Here is a 21,565-nt window from a genome sequence, read left to right on the forward strand (position 1 = left end):
GTTGTTTAATAAGGTAATTGTTTATTTTTTTAAAAAAAGCACTTTCAACATTAAAAAAAGAAAGAAAGAAAGGGAAACACTTGTCCTAAAGAAACAACTTATGTCAACTCAACCTTCTTTCTTTGAGAGAGTTCTTAGACTGATAGAGTGGGGAAATGCAGTAGACAGAGTCTGAGTACCTGAAGTGAGTTTGACCCTATTCTCAAACTCTTCTGGTGGGAAAACACAACAGGAGAATCCAACTGCATAAGCAGTTGAGGAAATGAATAGTTAGATAACCAACCAAAAATTCTGATAAGCAATGAATGCCAACCTGGAACGCAGATTCTAGTAAATGTCACAAATCTTTATCAATGGCATTTTCCAGGTTACCATTTATATTAATAAGATTTACCACTTATATTAATAATATTTGGATAAAATTATAGAAAAATGTGTCCAAAAACTTATATATGGTGGAGAATATGATGACAAGCTGTAGCAACCAGATCAAAGAAGATGGAAGTCGATAGGGGAAATTAGTATATGACTCTGTACTTGCATTTGAGCAATACAACCACATTTATATATGTGGAAACAGGCAGATTTCTTTCCTTCTCTCTTTCTTTTCTTTCTTTCTTTTTTTTTTTTTTTTTTGTTGGGAGAAGGTTGATGGCACATTCATTGTGATCAGTGAAAAACTGAGATATTGAGATATTGGCATATTGGCTGTGTTAATAGAAGCCCAGTATAACTAAGGAAAATAGAAAATAGTGATAATCTAAGTAATCATATGTTGACAAGACCACATGTAAACTGCTGCTTCCTATTCTAGTTCCATCGCAGTAAGAGGGATAAAACTGCAGGATGTTCCAGGATGAGTAGCAATATTGGTTCAAAGGACTTGAACTCTTATCATCTGAGGAATTGTTGAAGAGCATTAATGGACATGAGAACCATTTTTTTGATATCCAGACATCTTTTGTACACAAGCAAGGGAAGACTTTCTGTGGTGTGAAGAATAGAATCAAGACCACTGGGGAGTCATACTTAAAGTGACATTTTCTAGCATTCAGAGGTGTGCCTAGAGAAAATAGACTTTGCTGTAGACATTACCATATCTTCTCTACTTCTAGGTACATGGAGGACTCCATTTCGCCACCTCACTTAAGTTAGGCATGGCCATATGACTTGAGTCAAGTAAGTGTAGCTTCTTGATACAGAGTCAATTAAGTGTAGCTTCTTATATAAAACATTTGCTTGTGAGTGCCCAACTCCAGCATTCTTTGCTTCTGCTTCTGCTTCAGTGAACCATGAAACCTTGTGTTAAAATGGAGGTAGTCATGAACAAACATTTCTCCAAAGAAGACATACAAATACTCATAAAAAATACTCAATATCACCAGCATCAGGGAAATATAAATCAAAACCACAATGAGATATCACACCAGTCAGAATGGCTAAAATTAACAATTCAGAAAACAACAGATGTTGGTGATCATGCAGAGAAAGGGGAGCCCTCTTACACTCTTGATGGGAATAAAAACTGGAGCAACTACTCTGGAAAATAGTATGGAGGTTTCTCAAAAAGTTAAAAATAGAACTATCCTATAACCCAGCAATTGCACTACTAGGTATTTATCCAAAGGATACAAAAATACAGATTCAAAGGGGTACATGCACCCCAATGTTTATAGCAGCAATGTCCATAGTAGCCAAACTATAGAAAGGGTCCAGATATCCATCAACAGATGAATGGATAAAGAAGATGTGACACACACACACATATAAATACATATAATGGAATTTTACTTGGCCATCAAAAAGAATGAAATCTTGCCATTTGCAATGATGTGGATGGAACTAAGGGGTATTCTGCTAAGTGAAATAAATCAGTCAGAGAAAGACAAATACCATATGATTTCACTCATGCGGAATTTAAGAAATACAACAGATGAACAGAGGGGAAGGAAAGGAGAAATAAAATAAGATAAAAACCGTAAGAGACTTTTAACTATAGGAAACAAATTGAGGGTTCCTGGAGTGGAAATGGGGTGGGGAAGGGGTAATTGGATGATGGGCATTAAGGAACACTTGATGTAATGAGCACTGGGTGTTTCTGCAACTGATGAATCACTAAATTCTGTCCCTAAAACTAATAATATACTGTATGTTAACTAAATTGAATTTAAATAGAGGCACCAGCCTTGGTCTATGAGTGACTACAGTGATTACAGTTATCGACCACCATTATCCCACTTCAGACCCAGTCATGCACCTATCCTGGACCTGTTAGTTTGAGTGGGAAATACACCTTTACTGTTTTTAGCTGCTGAAGTTCATGGGTTTTATACTTCTGCGTAACCCTGGTGTAATATTGTGATTTCTTAGAAATAAAGTTTTAGTCATTTAGATGACCAAAAGTATATTTCTCATGTGTAATTGGTCTTTGTCCATGGTTTCTGGCTCATAGCTTCCTGAACCCTTGGAATTTTCTAAGTGTCAGGGGCCCTAAAGGTGTCTTTTGCTATGTCTTTGCTATTGCCAAGGGTGACTTTTGGACCCCACCTAAGGAAGAAGCTGGTTGCTGGGAGGATCAGCCCCTAATTAGAGGGTTGGAACATTTAGTTCCACAGTCCCACAGTCTCACCGCACCCCCAGCCTATTGGACCTCTGGGGAGAGGTGAAGGGCTAGAGGTTGAATCATCCAGTAGCTGATGACTTCGTCAATAATGGCCATGCAGTGGAGCCTCCATACAAATCCATAAGGACTGGGCTTAGAGAACTTTGGGGGAGATTGGGGAGAGCAGCACTTCTGGAAAAGGCATGGAGGCTCTGCACCCCTCCCCACATGCCTCACCCTATGCATCTCTTCTATCTGGCTGGCTGTTCCTGAGTTACAACATTTTACAATAAACTAGTGATCTACTAACATGTTTCTTTGAGTTCTGTGAGCTGCTTTAGAAATTGGAACCTCCAAATGTAGCTGGGAGGTCAAAAGCACAGATAACAGCCTGAGGCTCATACCTGGCATCTAAAGTGGTGGGGTATGGGACAGTCCTATAGAACTGAACCCTTAACCTATGGAATCTGATGCCATCTCCAGGAAGACAGTGTCAGCCTGAGTTTAATTCTCAGATACCCTGCTGGTATCTGAGGATTACTTGGTGGGATGGAAGGGAAAAACCCCCTTCCACCACCACACACACACAACAGAACTGGGTCCAGGAACCCTCATAGACCTGACTAACCCAAGTGCCTTCAAGATGCAGTGATTTCTTATGAGTAAGCAGTAGGAAGACACACATTTGATTCTTGAGACTCACACACTTGCATATTTTGCCTTTTCTTTTCTTTTCTTTTTTTTTTTTAAGATTTTATTTATTTATTTGACAGAGAGAAATTACAAGTACACTGAGAGGCAGGCAGAGAGAGAGAGAGAAGGAAGCAGGCTCCCTGCTGAGCAGAGAGCCCGATGCGGGACTCGATCCCAGGACCCTGAGATCATGACCTGAGCCGAAGGCAGCGGCTTAACCCACTGAGCCACCCAGGCGCCCCTTGCCTTTTATTTTCATTGACACACTACATTGAGACTGTTGCTGGAGGTAGAGCTTAGTTAAGTGGAATTTTCAACTGGTTCTAGGGCTTTCTGGGAGACCATCCCAATAAAGCTGGCTAAAAATGATTCTCCTTCTAAGCACACTCTTCTGTAACTCAACTGCATGCCCAGTAACATCACAAGTTTATGGATTTTGTCCACTTGGGGAAGAGCCAACAATAATTAGATAGTTTACATAGCAAAGATTCAATTGCCACGTAAGCATATATTCACAACATTATCCATGGAAACTGTGAGATTCACCAACGATCTGGGGACCAATGTGACTCTTGGAATATGAGCTTTGCAGTTTGATTCTTACACATTCTTATTGACTGAGCTACTGCCAAGTGTCTGATCAGTCTGTGCTGATAGATGCATTAATCTTTTATAGGTTCCCAAGGATGGTCCTGGTGCCATCTATTAACTCATGTCCCAGTATACCTACTTAGTGTCATTGTTAAAGTTGTCCTGTGCTAGGTAATAGCAGCATCTGATATGTTTATAAGTCGTTCTGTCTGGGGAAGAAGTTTATGAGGTGATCAGAGCCAGGAAGTAAAAGGAACAAAGTATGTACCTAGCCCGAAAAGAAATGAAGAAATAGAATTAGAAGATGATTTCAATGGGAGAAGAAATGGCAAAGACAGATTTAAAATTATAATTAAAAACGTGGGGGGTGGGTGGGAGGTTGGGGAAACCAGGTGGTGGGTATTAGAGAGGGCACAGATTACATGGAGCACTGGGTTTGGTGCAAAAATAATGAATACTGTTATGCTGAAAATAAATAAAAAATAAATTTAAAAAAACCACATATGTATATTTTTTCTTTATATAACAAATCAAACCTGCAACTAATTAACCAGAACCTCACTTTTGTTGTTTGCAGGAGACCAAAATCAACTGCGTTCGCCTGGCTACAAAAGGTATGTTGGCATGTCCTTGTCTGTCTTCAGCTGTTTAAGTATTTCTCCTTCTAGCCATGGAGGGAAAGTTGAGCCAACAATTACTAAAAATAAAATTGTTATTTTCATTGGAGTCATTTGCATCTAGGTATTAATATATACCTACAGTATATATTAATAACACAGTGCCTAAAGCCTAGTCAGAACTCAAAGCATATTTGGTGAATCAGTGGATAGATGGATGGATGGGTGGACAGATGGACGGATGGACGGATGGACAGATGGATGGATGCATGGACTAGTATATTAATCAGTAGAGTGGTGAATATAAATTGACTCAAATGTTCTTCTGCTATAAATTTTGGTTCTATTTGGGTCGGTTTATGTGTATATTTTTTAAGCATGTCTGTCAAACCTATCTTCTGAGTTTTGTACTTTCCACTGGGTTTGGCTTTCACAAATGAGGTGATAGTGTTGGTACCTTTAGTAATGAGAAAGCAAACACTGCATTGTTATGTATATTTATCCCAGTACTTATTCCAAAAACTAAGGCAGCATTGTTCAGGCTCATCACTTTCTGTTTTTCTAATTATAATTGAATTGCCTGGCCCTTTCAATTGGTACATGTTTCTGTTTATTACTCTTAAAAAAAAAAATCAATGAACGGTTTGTTATCATTTAACCTATTTCAAGGTTGAATGGCTAGAAATCAGGTTTATCTTTTTGTTATAGAATGGATATTTTTAACAACCATTCTCTCCGTATAAACACACCAAAATTGAACAATCCTGTGGTTCCCTGCATTTATCGACAACCCATTCAGTTACATAGGATGCTTCCTCAGAGATGACAGTTATAAATATAAGTAGGCATATAATCATAGGTAGAAACCATAAACAAAGATGATGATCCAAGTGTGTCTATGCGTACATGAAGATATACACACATGCACACGCATTCAGAGGAAAATGCACACGTGTGTAGGAAGAGGAAGAGATGAGGGCATGGGGAAAGAGAGAGAGAGAAAGAGTAGAATAATTGGGGTTATTTGACAAAATATGCACAAAGGCCTATCACTTGTGACTTTCATAACTTTGGAAAAAACCAGCTCAATCTGTAGGCAGAAGAGGGAAGGGGATAGAGAAGGGAGAAGACGAAAGCACTGAGGACTCACCGTGATAAGAACTCACTCTGATTTCACATAAGTCATGAGAGGCCGGTGTGTCCCTCACTTGTTCGCTCTCAGGAACTCAGGCTACTGGACAGAAAGAGATAAAATACTCTTTGTGAGGCAAGGAGAATTGATGGCCTGCAAACAGAAGTGGCACAAATCACAGGCTGTGGCAGACTTTCCCACAGAAGAAAGCAGATAATCCAGAAGGAAGAACATTATCAATAGGATAGCACCAGAGCTCCAGACTGCAAGCAGGACAGCCGAGTGTCTGCGGTGTCCTGCTTAAAGGGGCAGCCCGGCAAGGGAAGAAAACTCACAGGGAGACCTCCCTCACCCACGGTGATGGTGCTCTGTGGCTCCCCTCCAGCTTTTGACCTCTAGACAAGGGAGGGGTTGAGGCAATTGTTCTGCCTTCCATGGGCCTGTGGGATTCGAGGCATACCCTCTGGACAAAACTCTACCCCTAAAGGGTAGTTGGTTAGATCAGATTTTCTAAATCAGGAACACGTGGTTGGATGGGCAGTAGGTACCTACGGGGACTTTTGAAAGAATAACTAAAACTCTACTGGTGATTTCAGGATTGAGGCCCACCATGCCATACTTCTGTGGAGATGCCTTGCTCCTTTGAGGAGAATTGCAGTGGTCTTTAAAGAACTAGAGCAGAAAGCTTGTACCTCTTGGTAGCATAAGAATTTCTCCTCCTGTCTGACCTTTAGGACACAGTCTTCCTTAGTGGAGTGTGTACTTAGTGGAGTGTGTACTCATATAGTGGGAGTGTGTACTCACACCCATATGAGTGTGTACTCATGTGGGTGTGTGGAAAGATGAGAACAAGTGAATCAGGACGAATGCCCAGCCAGCTGGCCAGGATAGTCAGAGGTAGATTCCAAGGACCGACACTCTCACTTTCCAGGCCTTCAAGGGCAATCACTTCAGCCCCAAGAGACAGAGCTCTAGGAGCTCCTGAAGTGGGACAGAGAGCTGGAGAATGCAGAGTGCCAGTCTTACAGACTCCAGGGTATTAGCCCTCTCAGTATGACCTAGATAAGAGAATACTTGTTGAAAAATAAAACCAAGAAAAAGCAAAGAAAAGGAGGCTTCTATTTGGTTGGTGTCTTCTTTGTGCCTTGAGGTATCCTGGGAGCATCCAGGCTCGATTAAAGTCAAACCCTCTCTAAATCCGTGCACTGCTCTGTATCAAGGATCTAAGGCCAGGAAGCCATATTCGACCCATCTCTTTCCTGAATCAAATTTCCCACTTTGTGAGTTTGCTGAAAACACTTTCCCCTTTAACGGGAAAATAAGATACTGGGAATCCCACAGGCGTTGGCAGTGGACGATGTGGCTGTGGCATATTCCCCTGGCCATCCAGCTCCGTCCAAGTGCTTCCACCACCTTCCTGTCATCATGGCATCTTCCTTGTGGGGCTTCCAGGGGGCATCCAGCCTCTGGAGTGTGATCGCATGTGCAAGCTTGAGGCCACCGCCCTGGCTGGTGTGTTGTCCGTGATCCTGGTGATTCCAGATGGTGTCTGTAGTCATCTGTGTGAACTAGAGGGTTCACAGGGAGAATGTAACAGTCCCCAACATTCAGGCAGGGTCATTCTACCCTGACCCCAAGTGCAGCACCTCTTCTGCTAGATTCCACACCTGGATCCAGCATGGGGCTCTAACCCTTGTCTGTCTTTAATGTCCCTGATAGTCACCCAAACTCTAATGTAGTGCTGCCCAGTTTGGATGGTTGCAAAGCAAGGGACCTGGATTAGTTTTCTGTGGCTGCTGTACCAAAAGTACTACCAGCCACAGAAGCTCACTGGGGCTGTTTGAGGGCAGAGAAGCTGCGGGTTCTGTGGAAGGAGCCCTGGACAGAAAGTAAACACAGTGAGCCATCCATACACACCCAGTGGCTAGGTCTGTGACAGCCACTCTCAGGCTCCATAGGGTGGTGAAGTATCAGGTCCTGATCCAGTCATGCTTCTAGGGTCTGAGCAGGGCCCACCTCCTGGGATAGGCACTACCACAGCTGATTGAGAGGATCTCTCACAAGGAGTTCCTTGGTCTTAACCACTAATTTCCCCATCACGTTTTGCCATGGCGGGAAGTACCTGGTTACAGAACATTTTTTAACACACTGACTGCCAGTGGTTTGATGATAAACCTACTCTTTGTAAAAGAAAACCTCCTATTTATAGTCTCTGTTGATCTCAAGGATGTAAATATCCCCACCATGTTCAATGAAGTTACCGATGGCTTAACAACTGGCTTGCAAAATAGCCAAGAATGTTTTACAGTTGGTTTTAGCAAGATGGGACAAGCCAGCTCCAGTACATGAAGACCTCTACCATCCAGTTTGTTAGATGATCAGATGATACAATATGTGTACAAGTGTTGTACTGCAAAGTGTTTTGGATAAAATTATTGTCAATGAATGTTATTTCCTTTGTATGGTTGACTCGCTGAGCATCTGTGAACGGGACACTTTGAAGAGAACTACAGTTTTTATGGTGAATCAGCACACATGGTCCTGGTCCTCAAGGAGCTCCCAGTCTAGTGTGGAAACAGACCTTACATGTATGATTTTAACAGATAATCATGAAGTTATAATTGTGATCAGAGCTTCCAAAGAGAAGTGAAATGTACTGAATGGGGACTAAAATATCAATGGTACCAAAGGCTCAGGCAGTAATGGCGGATATGTTCCCAGGCCATCACCTGGGGTTCTGCTTCCTTGGGACTAGTATAGCATAGGAGACTTTGTGTCTCTCTGCCCGTCATCACCCCTTCTCACCTAACACTGGGAATTGCATAGGACCAGGACCAAGGGAGATCTGCTGACTGAGCACATCAGACTGTGAGAAGAGCCACACCCCTGGCCCAAAGTCCCTGTAAAGGCCCAAGTCCTCAGTATTTACAGAGGATTTGGTGGGTATATTCACATATCACCAGGGGACACTATTTATTTACAGAACCAAAATTGAAGGCACAGCTAAGGGACTATGGAGTGGGAGTTTGGTATTTCCAAGTAAAGGGGATAATCCTAGGATCAGAACAAGCTGACCTCAAAAGCCTTGAAGGCAGTCTTTTTCATTGGTGGGGGACTCATTGGCACTACCCCAGATTCACATTCCTCTTCACTTTGTTCCTCAGGCCAAGGTTTGCCTGTGATTGACTTTGGCTGGAGGTTTATAAGTTCAGCCATAGTGGGGAAGTGGAGTTTATCAATGAGTTGCTAAAGACAAATGGGACCTCTCTTAAAAGAGATTCCCTAGAAGTAGAGCCTGAGGCAGGGATTTGGGGGCATGGAAGGTATTAAGGGAGGGCTCTTGGAAGAAATCTGTAAATGAAAGAGGAAAGTGGGAGAGGTAGTAAAATGCTAAGCAAGAATCTATTCTCAGATAAATTAAAGCCTAGGCTAGATAAGGTGGAGTATAAACTTCTCCCAAGTTGTTCTGCCTTGAATAAGAAGACCAGAATTTCTGCCTCTCCCCCATAACAATTAGTTGTTGGTACTCCCCTGTTCCTTTCCCCTTCTCCCTCTCCTCCATCTCTCAGGGGGCTCCAGGCGGGGGATGGCAGTGCTGAGTCCCGCACATGTATCAGGAGAAAGTCATAGGTATAAGCCCTTAGTCTCAACACTCAGAGCAGCTGGGGATGGTGCACCAACCCCAAAAGGGAAGAGTGGCACCAGTGGCATCTACCATGTGCTCTTCTTCTACAGGGGATGTGTTTCATTGTTGGGTTGAGGGATAGCAAAAAGATCATGGAATTGCCTCCAATTCAAGAGCCGAAGGAAAATTCTAAAAGCCCTCTGCTTGGCACACTGTACTCTTGGAACTTGTTCAGAGCCATAGAGAGAAAACTTAGGCTAATGGGTTAAAAAAAATTAAATTTTGGTTTAGAAACAGAACTATTATTTATTCTTTGAAGGGAAGGCAGTACAAAGACTACTTAACAATGAGGTTTCATTTGTATAGTTAAAACAGAAAATGTAAGACAGGGCAAGTAAGGGGAAGGTGCATTTAGACCCCTTAAATAATGTTTACGTTACATTTGGAAGAGGAGGGTTGGGCTCAACTTAGGAACCAGGTTGGAGATATAAGCTGAGTCTGCTCCAAGGTGACCCTTGGGAAAATGGAGCACATAGAAGTTTGGAGTGGGGTACTTAGACTTTTGAGGTACTGAGGCTCAAGGAGGAGGGGGGATCAGGCCTCCTGTGGAAGATGATTATCCCATGTGGTGATGATGCCCGTGTTCCAGGCTGTACCTGCTGAAGGAGGCACCTCGCATGTCAGTCCATGCCTTCAGAGTAGATCAAGGGGAAAATGGTTTCTGACCCAGAGGCTTAGTTGTAAAACCATACCAGTCCGTTTCTGTTCCAGAAACTGATGTCCAGCTCCACTTGCTGTGACAGGGACCTTACTTCTGTCCCACCAAGTTCCTTCCACCATGGGACACTTCATTTGGACAGAGCTTCAATATCACGAGTCCATATTTGGCTCCCAATTCTCTCTGCCTGTGAGTCTTTGTGGTCACATAGATCCTATCTGCCTTTTCTCCTTCCAGAAAATGAAAATTTGCTTTCTTTGACTTTGACTGCCTGCCCTGGTTAGGGTCAAGCTGTCTACCCTCTCCCTCTTAGAACCTCTCTGGCCACCAGCAGGCAGCAGCATTCCCGTCTCTGGCACCAGCCATCAAGGGAACACAGCTGGCTTTGCAGACTCCCGCTGGGTGCGCCCGAGTGGCAGTTAGAAAAATCAGCTTTGATTTGATTTGCAAACTGAGCCTAGTCATTGAGACAAAATAAATCCGGAAACCCATAAAGCCATTTGCAGAGTTGCTTTGCAGAAGACAGCCACAGTTTTAATCTAGTAAACACTCTCTAACGATCCCATTAAAACAACCCCCTCGGAGTAGGTGCTGAAAGCTGAACTCCAGAATAATGAAGCATGAGATAAGGGGCCAATGTCACCAATAGTTCCATGCTGCCCTGTGGTAGTGATGGACTAAAACCATTGTCCCAACGGCAACAGGCAAGAGGCATGGGCAATGGTCTTTTGTAAAAGTAGCTTCTTTTTATAATGGCTAAGCCTGAGGTAGACCATTTCATCCAGCATTTTCTCTTCTCTATTCATAATGAATTCTCACCCCTGCAGAGACTGGCAGGACAATAAATACCCATTCTTCAGTGAAATGCCCTCATTTTGCTGATACTAAGACTAGAGCCAAGAAGGGGAAATGATGTGTACTCGGATTCCTTAACCCTAAGAATAACATGTTACAGGTGGTGTGAGAAGCCAAGCACAATGTAGGAATTATCTCCTATCAGATAGGAAATGCCCACTGCCTGCCCTCCTCTCTTCTGTCGATCTAATTCTATATGGGAGGTTCTGTTTTATATGAAGCTTCTTTGAGAGGCTGCATGGAAAAATGGGGAATTAGAGTCACCTGGATTCAAATCCCATGTCCAAAGCTTAACTGTTTGACCTTGGATAAATCAAACCCCTTTTAGTCTATCACACCCATTTTAAGCCAGAGGTCATTGACTCTTTCTCCCAGTTATTTGAGATAATGCACATAAAAGGTCAAGAATATAACAGATGATAAACATCTTGAGCTTCCCTCGTCATTCTTCTGAATGTTCTCTGATAGGAGACCTAGAGGTCCAAGCCTCTCATTGCTATTCTCCAAGGAAGAAAAGCCAAAGCCTGGACTCTGGTCATTTCCCCTATGATTCCACAAATCACATGTTTATCAGATGAACTCAGACTAGATCCAAAGTGCAGAAACAGAGGCAAAGGAATGATGTCAACCTCAGCTCGTAGTCTTTAAGCTCTTCAGCTATAGGTTATTGTGTTTAGATTAGATTCTAGCAATCCTATTTTTATTGACTGAGTGTAGCATTTTGCTCATGCACCTGTTAGCCTTTGACTGTAGCATTTTTTCTTTTCTCATTATCTACCCAGCATTTTCAGGAGGGACTGAGGACCACAGGATGCCCAAATCTAGCCATGGTAGCTGGAGTCAAGACCCCAGTGAAGGATAACTTATGAAAGGTAGACTGTAGTGAGTCCATCTATTGGAAGACTCTTGGCTATTGTTCAGACCTTAGAAATCCTACCAGATTTTTTTTTTTAAGATTTTATTTTTTTATTTGATAGAGAGAGTTCACAAGTAGGCAGAGGGACAGGCAGAGAGAGGGGGAAGCATGTTCCCTGCTGAACAGAGAGTCTGATGCAGGGCTTGATTCCAGGACCCTGAGATCATGACCTGAGCCGAAGGCAGAGGCTTAACCCACTGAGCCACCCAGGCACCCAGAAATCCTACAGATTTTAAGAGGGGGAAAGCCCAGGGTGTGTGCTTGGTGGTTAGGGTAGGGTAGTGCAGTTTCTCCCTATGCAAGCCCAATGAAGTGAATTTTCCGCAATGGGGGTTCTCAGAATTGCTTGCATGTGACAAGCTTGCCTTGACCCTTGGCCCCTTTTGTTCTCACCCAGTGCTCTCTATGTCCTAAAATGCCAAAGGAGTAATGTGGCTTTTCCTGAAGGTTTTATGACAAAATAGAAGGAGAGAATTATACCATAAGTAAACTAAAAGTAACCAAAAATGGCATTCATATATCCCAACCCATTAATATTTTTCTCGCTACAACTACTGGTACAGCTCCTTAGTCTTCTTATATCGTTCTCCTATCCCTACTCTCTAGACTGTTCAAACTGCTCCTCCACACTGCCAATACACATACATATGTTTTCCATACCCCACTCAGGAAGACAAAGCTGGTACAGTGGAGTCCCGGAAAACCAAAACCACAACCAATACTTGTCCTTCAAGCATGTCCTTGGGAAGTCTCAATTCATCCCTGTGAACTAGAAATGAGAATTATCTACCCAAGACCTGAGACACCTGAGTTGACCTTAGCTCAAATCTGATGCTGCAAAGCAATTACATCTTACAAAGGGAATAGCAGGCTTTTAAAATCATGAGCCAAAGAAAGGGGGATATCTGGGTAGGCTGAAGTCAAGGGCTAGAAATAGAAGAAGGTTCCATTAGAGCTTTCTCTGATGGGGTTTCACATAGTGTTGAAGGAGCAGGGTGGTGAAGGGGGGCTTAATGAAAATTAACCATCTACTGTATACCAGTCACAGGCCTATGTATGCTGACATGAATTGACAATGCAATGACAGAATTAAAACCTGGCATGTATTGTGCACTAAATAAATAGTGATCATCCTTATTACCCTTACTTAAAAAATGAAGCAGTAGAAGCCCAGAAAGGTTGAATAAAGACCTCAAGGACCCACAGAACTGTAGCTGAGCTCTAACTCTAAATAAAGCTCATGGCATTCCCATGGCACCATTTTGAATCTTGTCAGTGACACAGACTGGGTGAGATTCTATGAGCCACTGTCAGAGTCTCCTATCTCCTATTTGTTAAACCCTTCCATGCCTCTTTTCCAGTAATAGTTGATAGTAGAATCCTTAGGGTGTGATGGGTCTTTTGTCTCTTTGGCAGTGTCCAGGCTAAGTCCTGGAATCTACAGCAGACCCGGTACCACAAAGAGCCCTCAGCCTTCCATGTTACTACAATATATTGAAGCTGATAAACCAAGAAGTTAGTTTGTCTTCAAGGTTATCTGCTTCAGTGTCATCTTTGGCCCATTAGCATCTCTTTCTACTCAACATTCTTTGCTTTAGAAGGGAATAAAAGTCGAAAGGGAAGTCTGAGGCACTCAGCATTGTGACCTCCTTCTTGCATGGTCTTACTATTTTAATTAATTAATTAATTTTCATATAAATATATATGAACATAGGCTGGAAATATGGAGAGAGTGGAGTCATGAAGCCTCTAACAGAAAAGCTGTATGATGGGGAACCAGGTTGTAGAAGAGAAGACAAGAAACTAGTACCTTTTCTTCTGCTGGATTAGTTAGGATATGAAAGGCTTTGCTGCAACGACAAATGAATACCCAAATATCAGTAGCTTGGTACCAAAAAAGTTTGTTGTTATGCCATCTAGAATATACGTGGCCTCATAAAAACCCCACAGCAGGGGAAGAGAAAGGGTGGGGTTAGTAATCTGGATCTTGAATACCTCACTTAGAAATGACTTGTGTCACTTCCACTTACATGGCCTTGATGAGACTTGGATTCTTCTGTGTGCCTAAGGAGGAGAGGTAGGCCAGGTACCAGAAAACACTTGTCATCTCTACCCAAAAGGTTTGAGCCCCTTTGCTGTTTCAGCTTCCCTTTATGTCCTGCTGAGACCCGTGATCGATTACTTATCTTCTGCTCTTCCACCCACTAGGAAAACCTCTTCCCATCCCACCACGTGTCCAGCTATACCCCTGTTTCTGCCCCTTATAGCTGAGCACTGCTGCTCGGCAGAGTTGTAGCCCTAGGTTGGTAAGGTGGGGAGACTCCACGGGGCCTGTCAACCAGGCTTCAACTATTAGAGAAACTAGTAGAGAAACTGAAACTCAGAAATGTAATTTTCTAAGCAACACAGCTAGCAGGTAAATACTAAACCGGAATTTCACTTATTCATTTAGTTCTTAATAAACACATATTGAGTACGACTTCCTATTGATTGTGGCCTCTTATCCCAGATGGGTTAAGATCTTTGTCTTTGGATTTGGAGAGTCTTTAATTCTAGGCTGGAAAAGGCACTTAACTGCTCTGTGACTTGGTTTCCCCATCTGTAAAACAGTGACAATATCACCACTTACTTCATGGGGCTCATGTAAGAATTTAATGGGCCAATGCATACAAAGTGCTTCGTGCAATGCCGAGCTTATAATAAGCACTCCACAAATAGCTAGCGGGAGAACAGCAAACAGATAAATTCTATCAATATGGCGTGATGAAGTGCTGTGATGAAGGTAAATCCAGGATGCTCTGGGAGCCAAGAAGGGAAACATAAATCGGTTTAGGTTGTGCCTTTTCAGGAATGTGGTTATTGAGACAAGTTTTGAAAGAGTGACCGTTATCATATTGAACAAGGCTGGAGAGTAAGGCAGGAGATCTTCCGCGTTGATGAAGTAGCATGTGCAGATCGCTGGAGACTGGAAGCATGCTGAACTTGAATGGGTCAAAGCAAAGGAATAGATGCCTATGTGGCCAGAGGCACATATGTGGGCACACACTATATGACCACACACCACAAGGAGTGATCAGAGGTGGGGCTGAAGGAGAGAGCAAGGCCAGGACACTGAAGACTCTGTATAGCCCCAGAGCATATTTATGAACTTGGCCCTGAGATCAAGGGCCAGTTGGGAGCCATTGGAGGTGTTTAAGCAGACCGCCTTAGAAGGTGGATGAGATGGGGATCTGGGGCACAGACAAGACAAGACCATGGGGAGAACAGGTAGGAAGCCACTGAAATAGGCCAGGTGGGAACACCAAAGTCATATCCTCTCTCAACCTTCTGTTTCTTTTTGGCATGTGAGCCATGTCTTGCCTACCTCCAAGGGTGGGGAAAAATTAATAAAAGTAGCCACTTAGAATAAGGTTGGCAAGCTGTTTTGTAAAGGGCCAGATAGTAAATATTTTCAGTTTTGCAGACTACATGGTCTCTTTCACACATAATCAACTTGGTCATGGTAGCACAGAAAGCAGCCATAGGTAAGAAATATAAAATGAGTGTGACCATGTTCCAATAAAACTTTATTTATGGACACCAAAATATGAATTTTATATAATCTTCATGTGTCATAAAATATTACTCTTCTTTTTGGTTTTATTTCCCCCAACTGATGAATCACTAAATTCTGCCCCTGAAACTAAGAATATTCTATAAGTTAAAAAAAATTGAATTTAAATAAAAAATTTAAAAATAACAAATAAAAATTTTTTAAAAGTAAGGTCAAATTGGAAGGGGAGGTGAACCAGGAGAGACTATGGACTCTGAAAAACAATCTGAGGGTTTTGAAGGGGCGGGGGGGGTGGGAGGTTGGGGGAACCAGGTGGTGGGTATTGGAGAGGGCACGGATTGCATGGAGCACTGGGTGTGGTGCAAAAACAATGAATAATGTTATGCTGAAAATAAATTTTAAAAATTAAAAAATTTAAAAAAAGGTAAGGTCAAATAGCAAACACCCCATTTACAAGTGTAAAAACCATTCCTAACTCATGGCCATGCAGAAAACTCTGAGAACCCAGATTTGACCCACAAGCCACAGTTCACTGACCTCTGACTTAGTGTGTACTTTGAAAATGGTGACGCTTCCCACACCGTTAAGAGGAGGAATATTATGATGACAATTGACTGGCAGTTATGTTTTATAGTATATCATGACCTTGCTCAAGCTTGCTATTTATGTGTTTTTTTTTTTTTTTAAATGATGTACTTCCTGTTTATTGGTTGGTCTGGAGTGCCCTACCTCTCTCCTCATTTTGCATAAGGGCTTTATACAGTTCTGTTGATGAATCACTAGAGGAACATGTAGGCTTTCACCAAGCATTAGACACCTTCCTGCCCTTTATATAGTTTTCTTTACAGAGACAAGTAGTCAGTTTCAAAGGCTTAGGAGCATTTGTCATGCAAACCAGGATTTAAATACTGCCTCTGCTCCTTACTAGTTCTGGGCCTTGAGCAAGTTTTGTCCATGCTCCGATTCATTTCTTCACCTGTTCATTCATTTGTTCAACAGAACAGAGTCCCTACTACGTGCCAGGTACAAGACAAGATCATAGGAGCTCTTAGTAAATGAAACGCGGTGACTTCCTTCAGGGAGCTTACAGAGTCAAGGCAAAGGTGGCCACTAATAACAGGGCAGGGTTATTGCTGTGAGAAAGGAAGATTGGGGTGTTATGGGAAGACAGAATGGGATATCTGTCCCATACACGGTGAGACACCAGAGACTCCCAAGAAAGGAGCTCCAAACTGATTCCTGAAGGGTGAGCGGTTGCTAGTCGGGTAAAGGGGTAGAGAGGGAGTGTATTCCTCACAAGGTGATGAGCCCGGGTAAGGTCTACAGACAAGAATGTAGCGGGCTGTTGATCATGGAGAGGACTTCGTTGCCCTTGAGGGGGAGAGTGTGGAGGAACAGGCAAGGATCTCATCGCCGAGGGTCTGAGCTGGAGAAGGGGCTCTGAGGTTTCCCTTACTGATGTCTTTTAGCTGTAGGGTGGAGGGTGGATTGAAAGGGGGCAAGGCCGGAGGCAGGAAGACCAGCAAGGAAGGGGGTATTTTGAGTGCTCCCCAGTGAAGCGTGCGGGTGGCTTGAACCAAGTGGAAAGGAGATTGGAGAGAAGAGAGAGGCTTCGAGAGCCTTCCTGGAGAAGACTTACTGAGGCATGCTGAGGGTTTAGAAGTGGGAGGTCAGTAAAAAGGAGAGGCAAAGGATGACTCCCGGATTCCTCCATGGAGCTGCTACGTGGGTGGGGCCACCATTTACTAAGAAAGCAGAGCAGGAGAGAAGACGGGGCGTGGAAATATGATGGGGCTTTTCCGGGTTGCTCTCCGCTTTAGAAACATTGTTCGTGAGATACCTAGCAGAGTACCTGGCATGTCGTGGGTGCTTGATAAATGCTGACTCTTACCCTCGTTTCATTTGTAAAAATCGATGGCAGCCTTGTTTTGTTAGATCGCGATGTTCTTTTGCTGTTTAGCGTGAGCTCTTCAGAGCCACAAGAACTGTAGTCTTGTTCACCATGCGCTCGTTTTCATGTGTGTTTCTTTCTCTCCTTCTCTTCTGCATGCTGCCTGGGGACTGGCTTCCTTGTGGTCAGCACCAATGGGCAGCGCCCAGGTGACCCCGGGGACTCCACTCTGCCTCCTCACCACAGGTGACCACCAGAGCCCTGGGCGGGTGGGAAGGAATTGAGCATGGCCCATGCTCAGGGCGTCCTTCAGGCCAGGTGCACCAGAGAGGAACTGGCAGTCCCTCCACGCCAGCCACCTGTCCACCCATTTACTCTTCCAGCCACCCCCCCCCCCACATTCACCCACCCACCCACCTCTCCATGCCTCCCTTCATCCATGCAGCTCCCCACTCATCCATTCCACTGATGCTTACTAAGTACCTACTATGTGCCAGGCACTGTTCTAGGCATGGAGGGATGCAGTGAGGAGGAAAAGAAGACCTGTTCCTATGCCTTTCTGGGAAGGGAGAAAGCCACCCTAATCAATGCACGATAACTGTGAGGGCAGCTACAAAAGAGAGGTGTGTGGTGTTCAAACACACACATACTCGGAGCTCAGAGTGTGTGTCCACATAATTGACAGCTCAGCCGTGATCTGAGTTTGGGGAAGTGGGCCTCCTGTGTCTGCTTAGAATGGGACTGGATCTGGCCTCCCCTGTGTCCTGGACAAGCCCTTTAAATGTGATGGTCCTCACCTCTCCTGCGTGTTAAGTGGGAATCATAATGGCTGCCTCTAAGGGGGCACCATTTGCTTCTAGAATCTGCACGTGCAGAGTCTTCTGGAGTTGTACTCCGAGACCACACGAGATAATGAGTGTGGAAGGGCTGGAGTAAGAGTGCCCAGCCTAGGGGAGTATTTGTGTGAAGGATATCAGCCCCTTTCCTCAAACATGCTGTCGTTTGACCACATTTCCCATCAGCATCTGCCTCTCTTCAAAGACTGGGATGCAGAGCCCACCTGTGTCATAGGCTGATGCCTATGGCAGGTCCTACAGACCAAAGAGACTCCACTGCCCTAAAGGTGTGACTCTAGAAGTCCTTGGTGATTTCGGATCTTTACCTGATGCCTCTCTCAAGAGTGGTTGCTCAGACAGTGGCCTTCTTTCTACCAGTCTCTGACTGGCCAGTTTGTCATGGCGGGGGAGGGGGAATGTCCAGCAAGGATGACAGGAGTCTGGCCTCATGGTCCACTTCTGTCCACTCTCTTCCCCAAAGTCAGAGATATGACTTCTAGTGACTGTCTTCAGCTGGTTTCTGGAGACCCAGAGCCCGAGATAGGGATTCCTGTGCAAATTGACTCATTAAAGAGAATTCTCAGGAGAGAAAGTCGGGGAGGCAGGATAGGGCAGGAGGTGGAGGCCTGTGGCAGCATGAGCCCTCAGAAACCTCACCTTGAAGCCAAGGGGCCAGCAGTTGTGCCACAATGCCAGCCGGCCATTGGCAGTCATGGGAATGCACAGGCCCCTGAGGAGGCCACTCACCTTTGCCTTACGGTCCTTCTGCTGGGAAGGAGACATCTGTGAGCCTTTAGCAGCCAGAATCCACAGCTGCTGGACGCCTGGTGTACCAGTCTGGGAGTGGAGATACTGGGTGAGTCCACAGCACTCACTGCAGCCCAGCGGTCCCTGTCCCCAACCCCCATGGCTCAGCACACAGCTGCCAACGCTCCAGGAATGTCATCACAATCCCTCCCCACCTAGATGGCCTTAAGCAAGCTGCATAGCCTTTTACCACCTGTAAATCTCATTGTCACACTTTAGAGTCCTGTTACAGATCACTGTTAGGTGACCCTAGGGACTGCCCTGCTCGACAGCCACACGTAGTAGGCCTTCAGGAAATGTCAGTCCCCTGTCATCCCCCATCACAGGCCCACCAGCCTCGCCCTCCCCCCCGGGGAGGTAGGGAGTCGCACGCGGAAGCATGGTCATGGTGAGGGGAGAGGGACTCTCACCACCGCATGCACAGCCACTCTAGCGAGGTACCGCGTGTCCCCGGAGCCCGCGTGGGAGTTCCATTTCCGCTGGGCCATTGTTCTCTGGCATCTCTTCAAGTCAAGCGGTCTGATAATGTTTTCTTTAAACGGAGCCGATTCTGTCTTGGGCACATTTGTTCTTCCCTCTTGCCTCTGAGGTGTCTGAATGTTCCTCCTCTGACAGGTTGATTTCATCGTGTTCCGTTTGCTTCTCGGCCCCGTTTGATGGGTGAGGGACCTGCGAGTGTTTCTCTCAGAGCAGAATGTCCCTTTCAGACGGGGTGTTTGCTGGTGCTCATCCCCTGGTAGCAAGAAGGGCCGGTGGAAATCATAACTGCCGGCTCTGCAGGATGGGGGCGGTAGACCAGAAGCTCGGGAAGCCTCTTTTCGGGTCTGCAACAGGCCGGAGAACCGTGGAACCACATCGTGTAGCAGGGAAGAGGCTGGCATTGGGAATGGAGGCTGTGTTCAGCTCTCAGCCCTGCCACCTTCTGGCCTCGGGATGGTGGGCAAGTGATTTCTCCTCTCTGGGCTTCCTTCTCTTCTGGAGTGGGGACCGTGGCACCCTACCGTAGTTAATCATGAGAACTGGGTATGGTGACAGCCTTAACCTCTTTGCTCAGCTAACTCCAGCTAGCTCTGCAGGTCTCTGACATCCTGGCTGTGCTGGAGGTCTGGGCTCCTCAACCTCGGCATGAGGGACGTTTGGGGATGGATGCTTGTCTGTCGTGGGGGGCTGTCCTGTGCTGGGCAGGATGCTTAGCAGCATGTCTGGCTTCTACCCACTAGATGCCAGTAGCACTTCATTCCTCAATTATGACAACCAACTCTATCTCCAGACGGTCCGCAGCCTCCCTGAGGCGCAATAGCTCCCCTTGTGGAAATCCTCCAGAGCTGCACGGTTCCATAAAATAGAACTGGGACTATGTATAGAAGTTTACATTTTTAAAAAAGATCTCATTTAGTTATTTATTTGAGAGAGCAAGAGAGAGGACGAGAGAGCACAAGCAGGGGGAGCGGCAGGCAGAGGGAGAGGGAGAAGCAGGCTCCACTGAGCAGGGAGCTCGATGCAGGGCTTGATCCCAGGACCCTGAGATCATGACCTGAGCCAAAGACAAACACTTAACCAACTGGGCTGCCCAGGCACCCCTCTAATTTTATGTTTTTTAGAGTCGCATTAAAAAATAACAGATGAAATTAATTTTAATAGATATTATTTAACCCAGTGCCTATAAAATATTACCATTTTAACACACAATCTGTATTTTAAAATTACTAATGAAAGGTATTTTACATTTTTTCTTGCACTAAATCTTTGCAATCTGGTATACATTTTCCATTTACAGCACATCTCAGTTCAGATGCTAGATTTTAAACAGTTAAAATGAAATATAGCCTTAAAAAGGTAAACATTATGTTTAATAAGTAAACATTACTCATACTAGTTTTTAAATTTAAATTCATTAAAATAAACCATAAAATAAATTTTAAAACTCGGTTCCTCAGTCACTCTAGCCACATTTCAGGTGCTCAGTGACCCCATGTGGCTTAGTGACTACCATGATGGACAGCACAGATCTAGAGGCAAAATTTTTTTTTTTTTTTTGCCATCTTTGTGCCTAATTGGTGAACAGAAGTGTATATGCATGGAGACATTACTCAGTAAATGTTCAGTTCCTTTGTTTTACTTTGACACACACACACACACACACCCAGGGACGTTTGGTATGTCTGGAAGTGTATTTGGTTGTCATTAGTGGGTATGAGGGTGAAGGCTGGGGATTCTTGCCTTGCAAAAATAAGGTCTCATGGCCAGGGTTAGGAGTTTTTTTTTTTTGTAGTGGGATGACTTGTGGCTGTGGTGGACAAGTGCCAAGCTAACATTTCACCTGAAGGACTTGAGACCCCATGGACCCACTGCTGCAGAAGGTACCCCTTCTCTGGCTCTGGTAGTAACTCAGCCAGGCCTCCAGGCAGCAGTGTGGGACCCTGGGTTGGAGAGGCTAGAGAGGATGCACAAATGGTCAGCCATGCTCTTGAGTTGAACCCCTACCAGACCCAGATTCACCACCTTGACTGTGCCCAGTCCCCATTGTCAATTCTCCACAAGAAGGGCTTTGGGCCAAGCCCTCATATGGAGCCCAAACTCCATTCCTTAAAACTGGGGGACTTGGGCACATCACACAGCCTTTCTGAGCCCAGGTCCTATCTGTGAGATAATGTGGATGAGTCCCAGACTGTCCAGGCTCACTGGTGGCGAGGGTCGTCAGAGGGAAGGGATGAGTTTCTGACCCAGCT

General features: G+C 44.6%; 1 protein-coding gene across 12 annotated transcripts in view; it reads left to right on the top strand.

Annotated features, from left to right (window-relative positions):
• PTPRT (protein tyrosine phosphatase receptor type T) overlaps positions 1-21,565 on the top strand; it is a 1,056,651-nt gene that overhangs the window by 847,937 nt on the left and 187,149 nt on the right. For 6 of the 12 annotated variants that reach the window (XM_045082202.1, XM_045082207.1, XM_045082203.1 and 3 more), the window contains exons 13-14: positions 4,464-4,500; positions 17,383-17,439. In XM_045082202.1, the coding sequence (XP_044938137.1) occupies positions 4,464-4,500; positions 17,383-17,439 (94 nt within the window). The remainder of the gene's footprint in view (positions 1-4,463; positions 4,501-17,382; positions 17,440-21,565) is intronic. The other 6 variants (XM_045082206.1, XM_045082212.1, XM_045082208.1 and 3 more) reach the window with 1 other exon arrangement.

Source organism: Mustela putorius, unplaced genomic scaffold, assembly GCF_011764305.1.
Source record: "Mustela putorius furo isolate JIRA1106 unplaced genomic scaffold, ASM1176430v1.1 tig00000592_pilon_pilon_pilon, whole genome shotgun sequence".
NCBI classification, from domain to species: domain Eukaryota; kingdom Metazoa; phylum Chordata; class Mammalia; order Carnivora; family Mustelidae; genus Mustela; species Mustela putorius.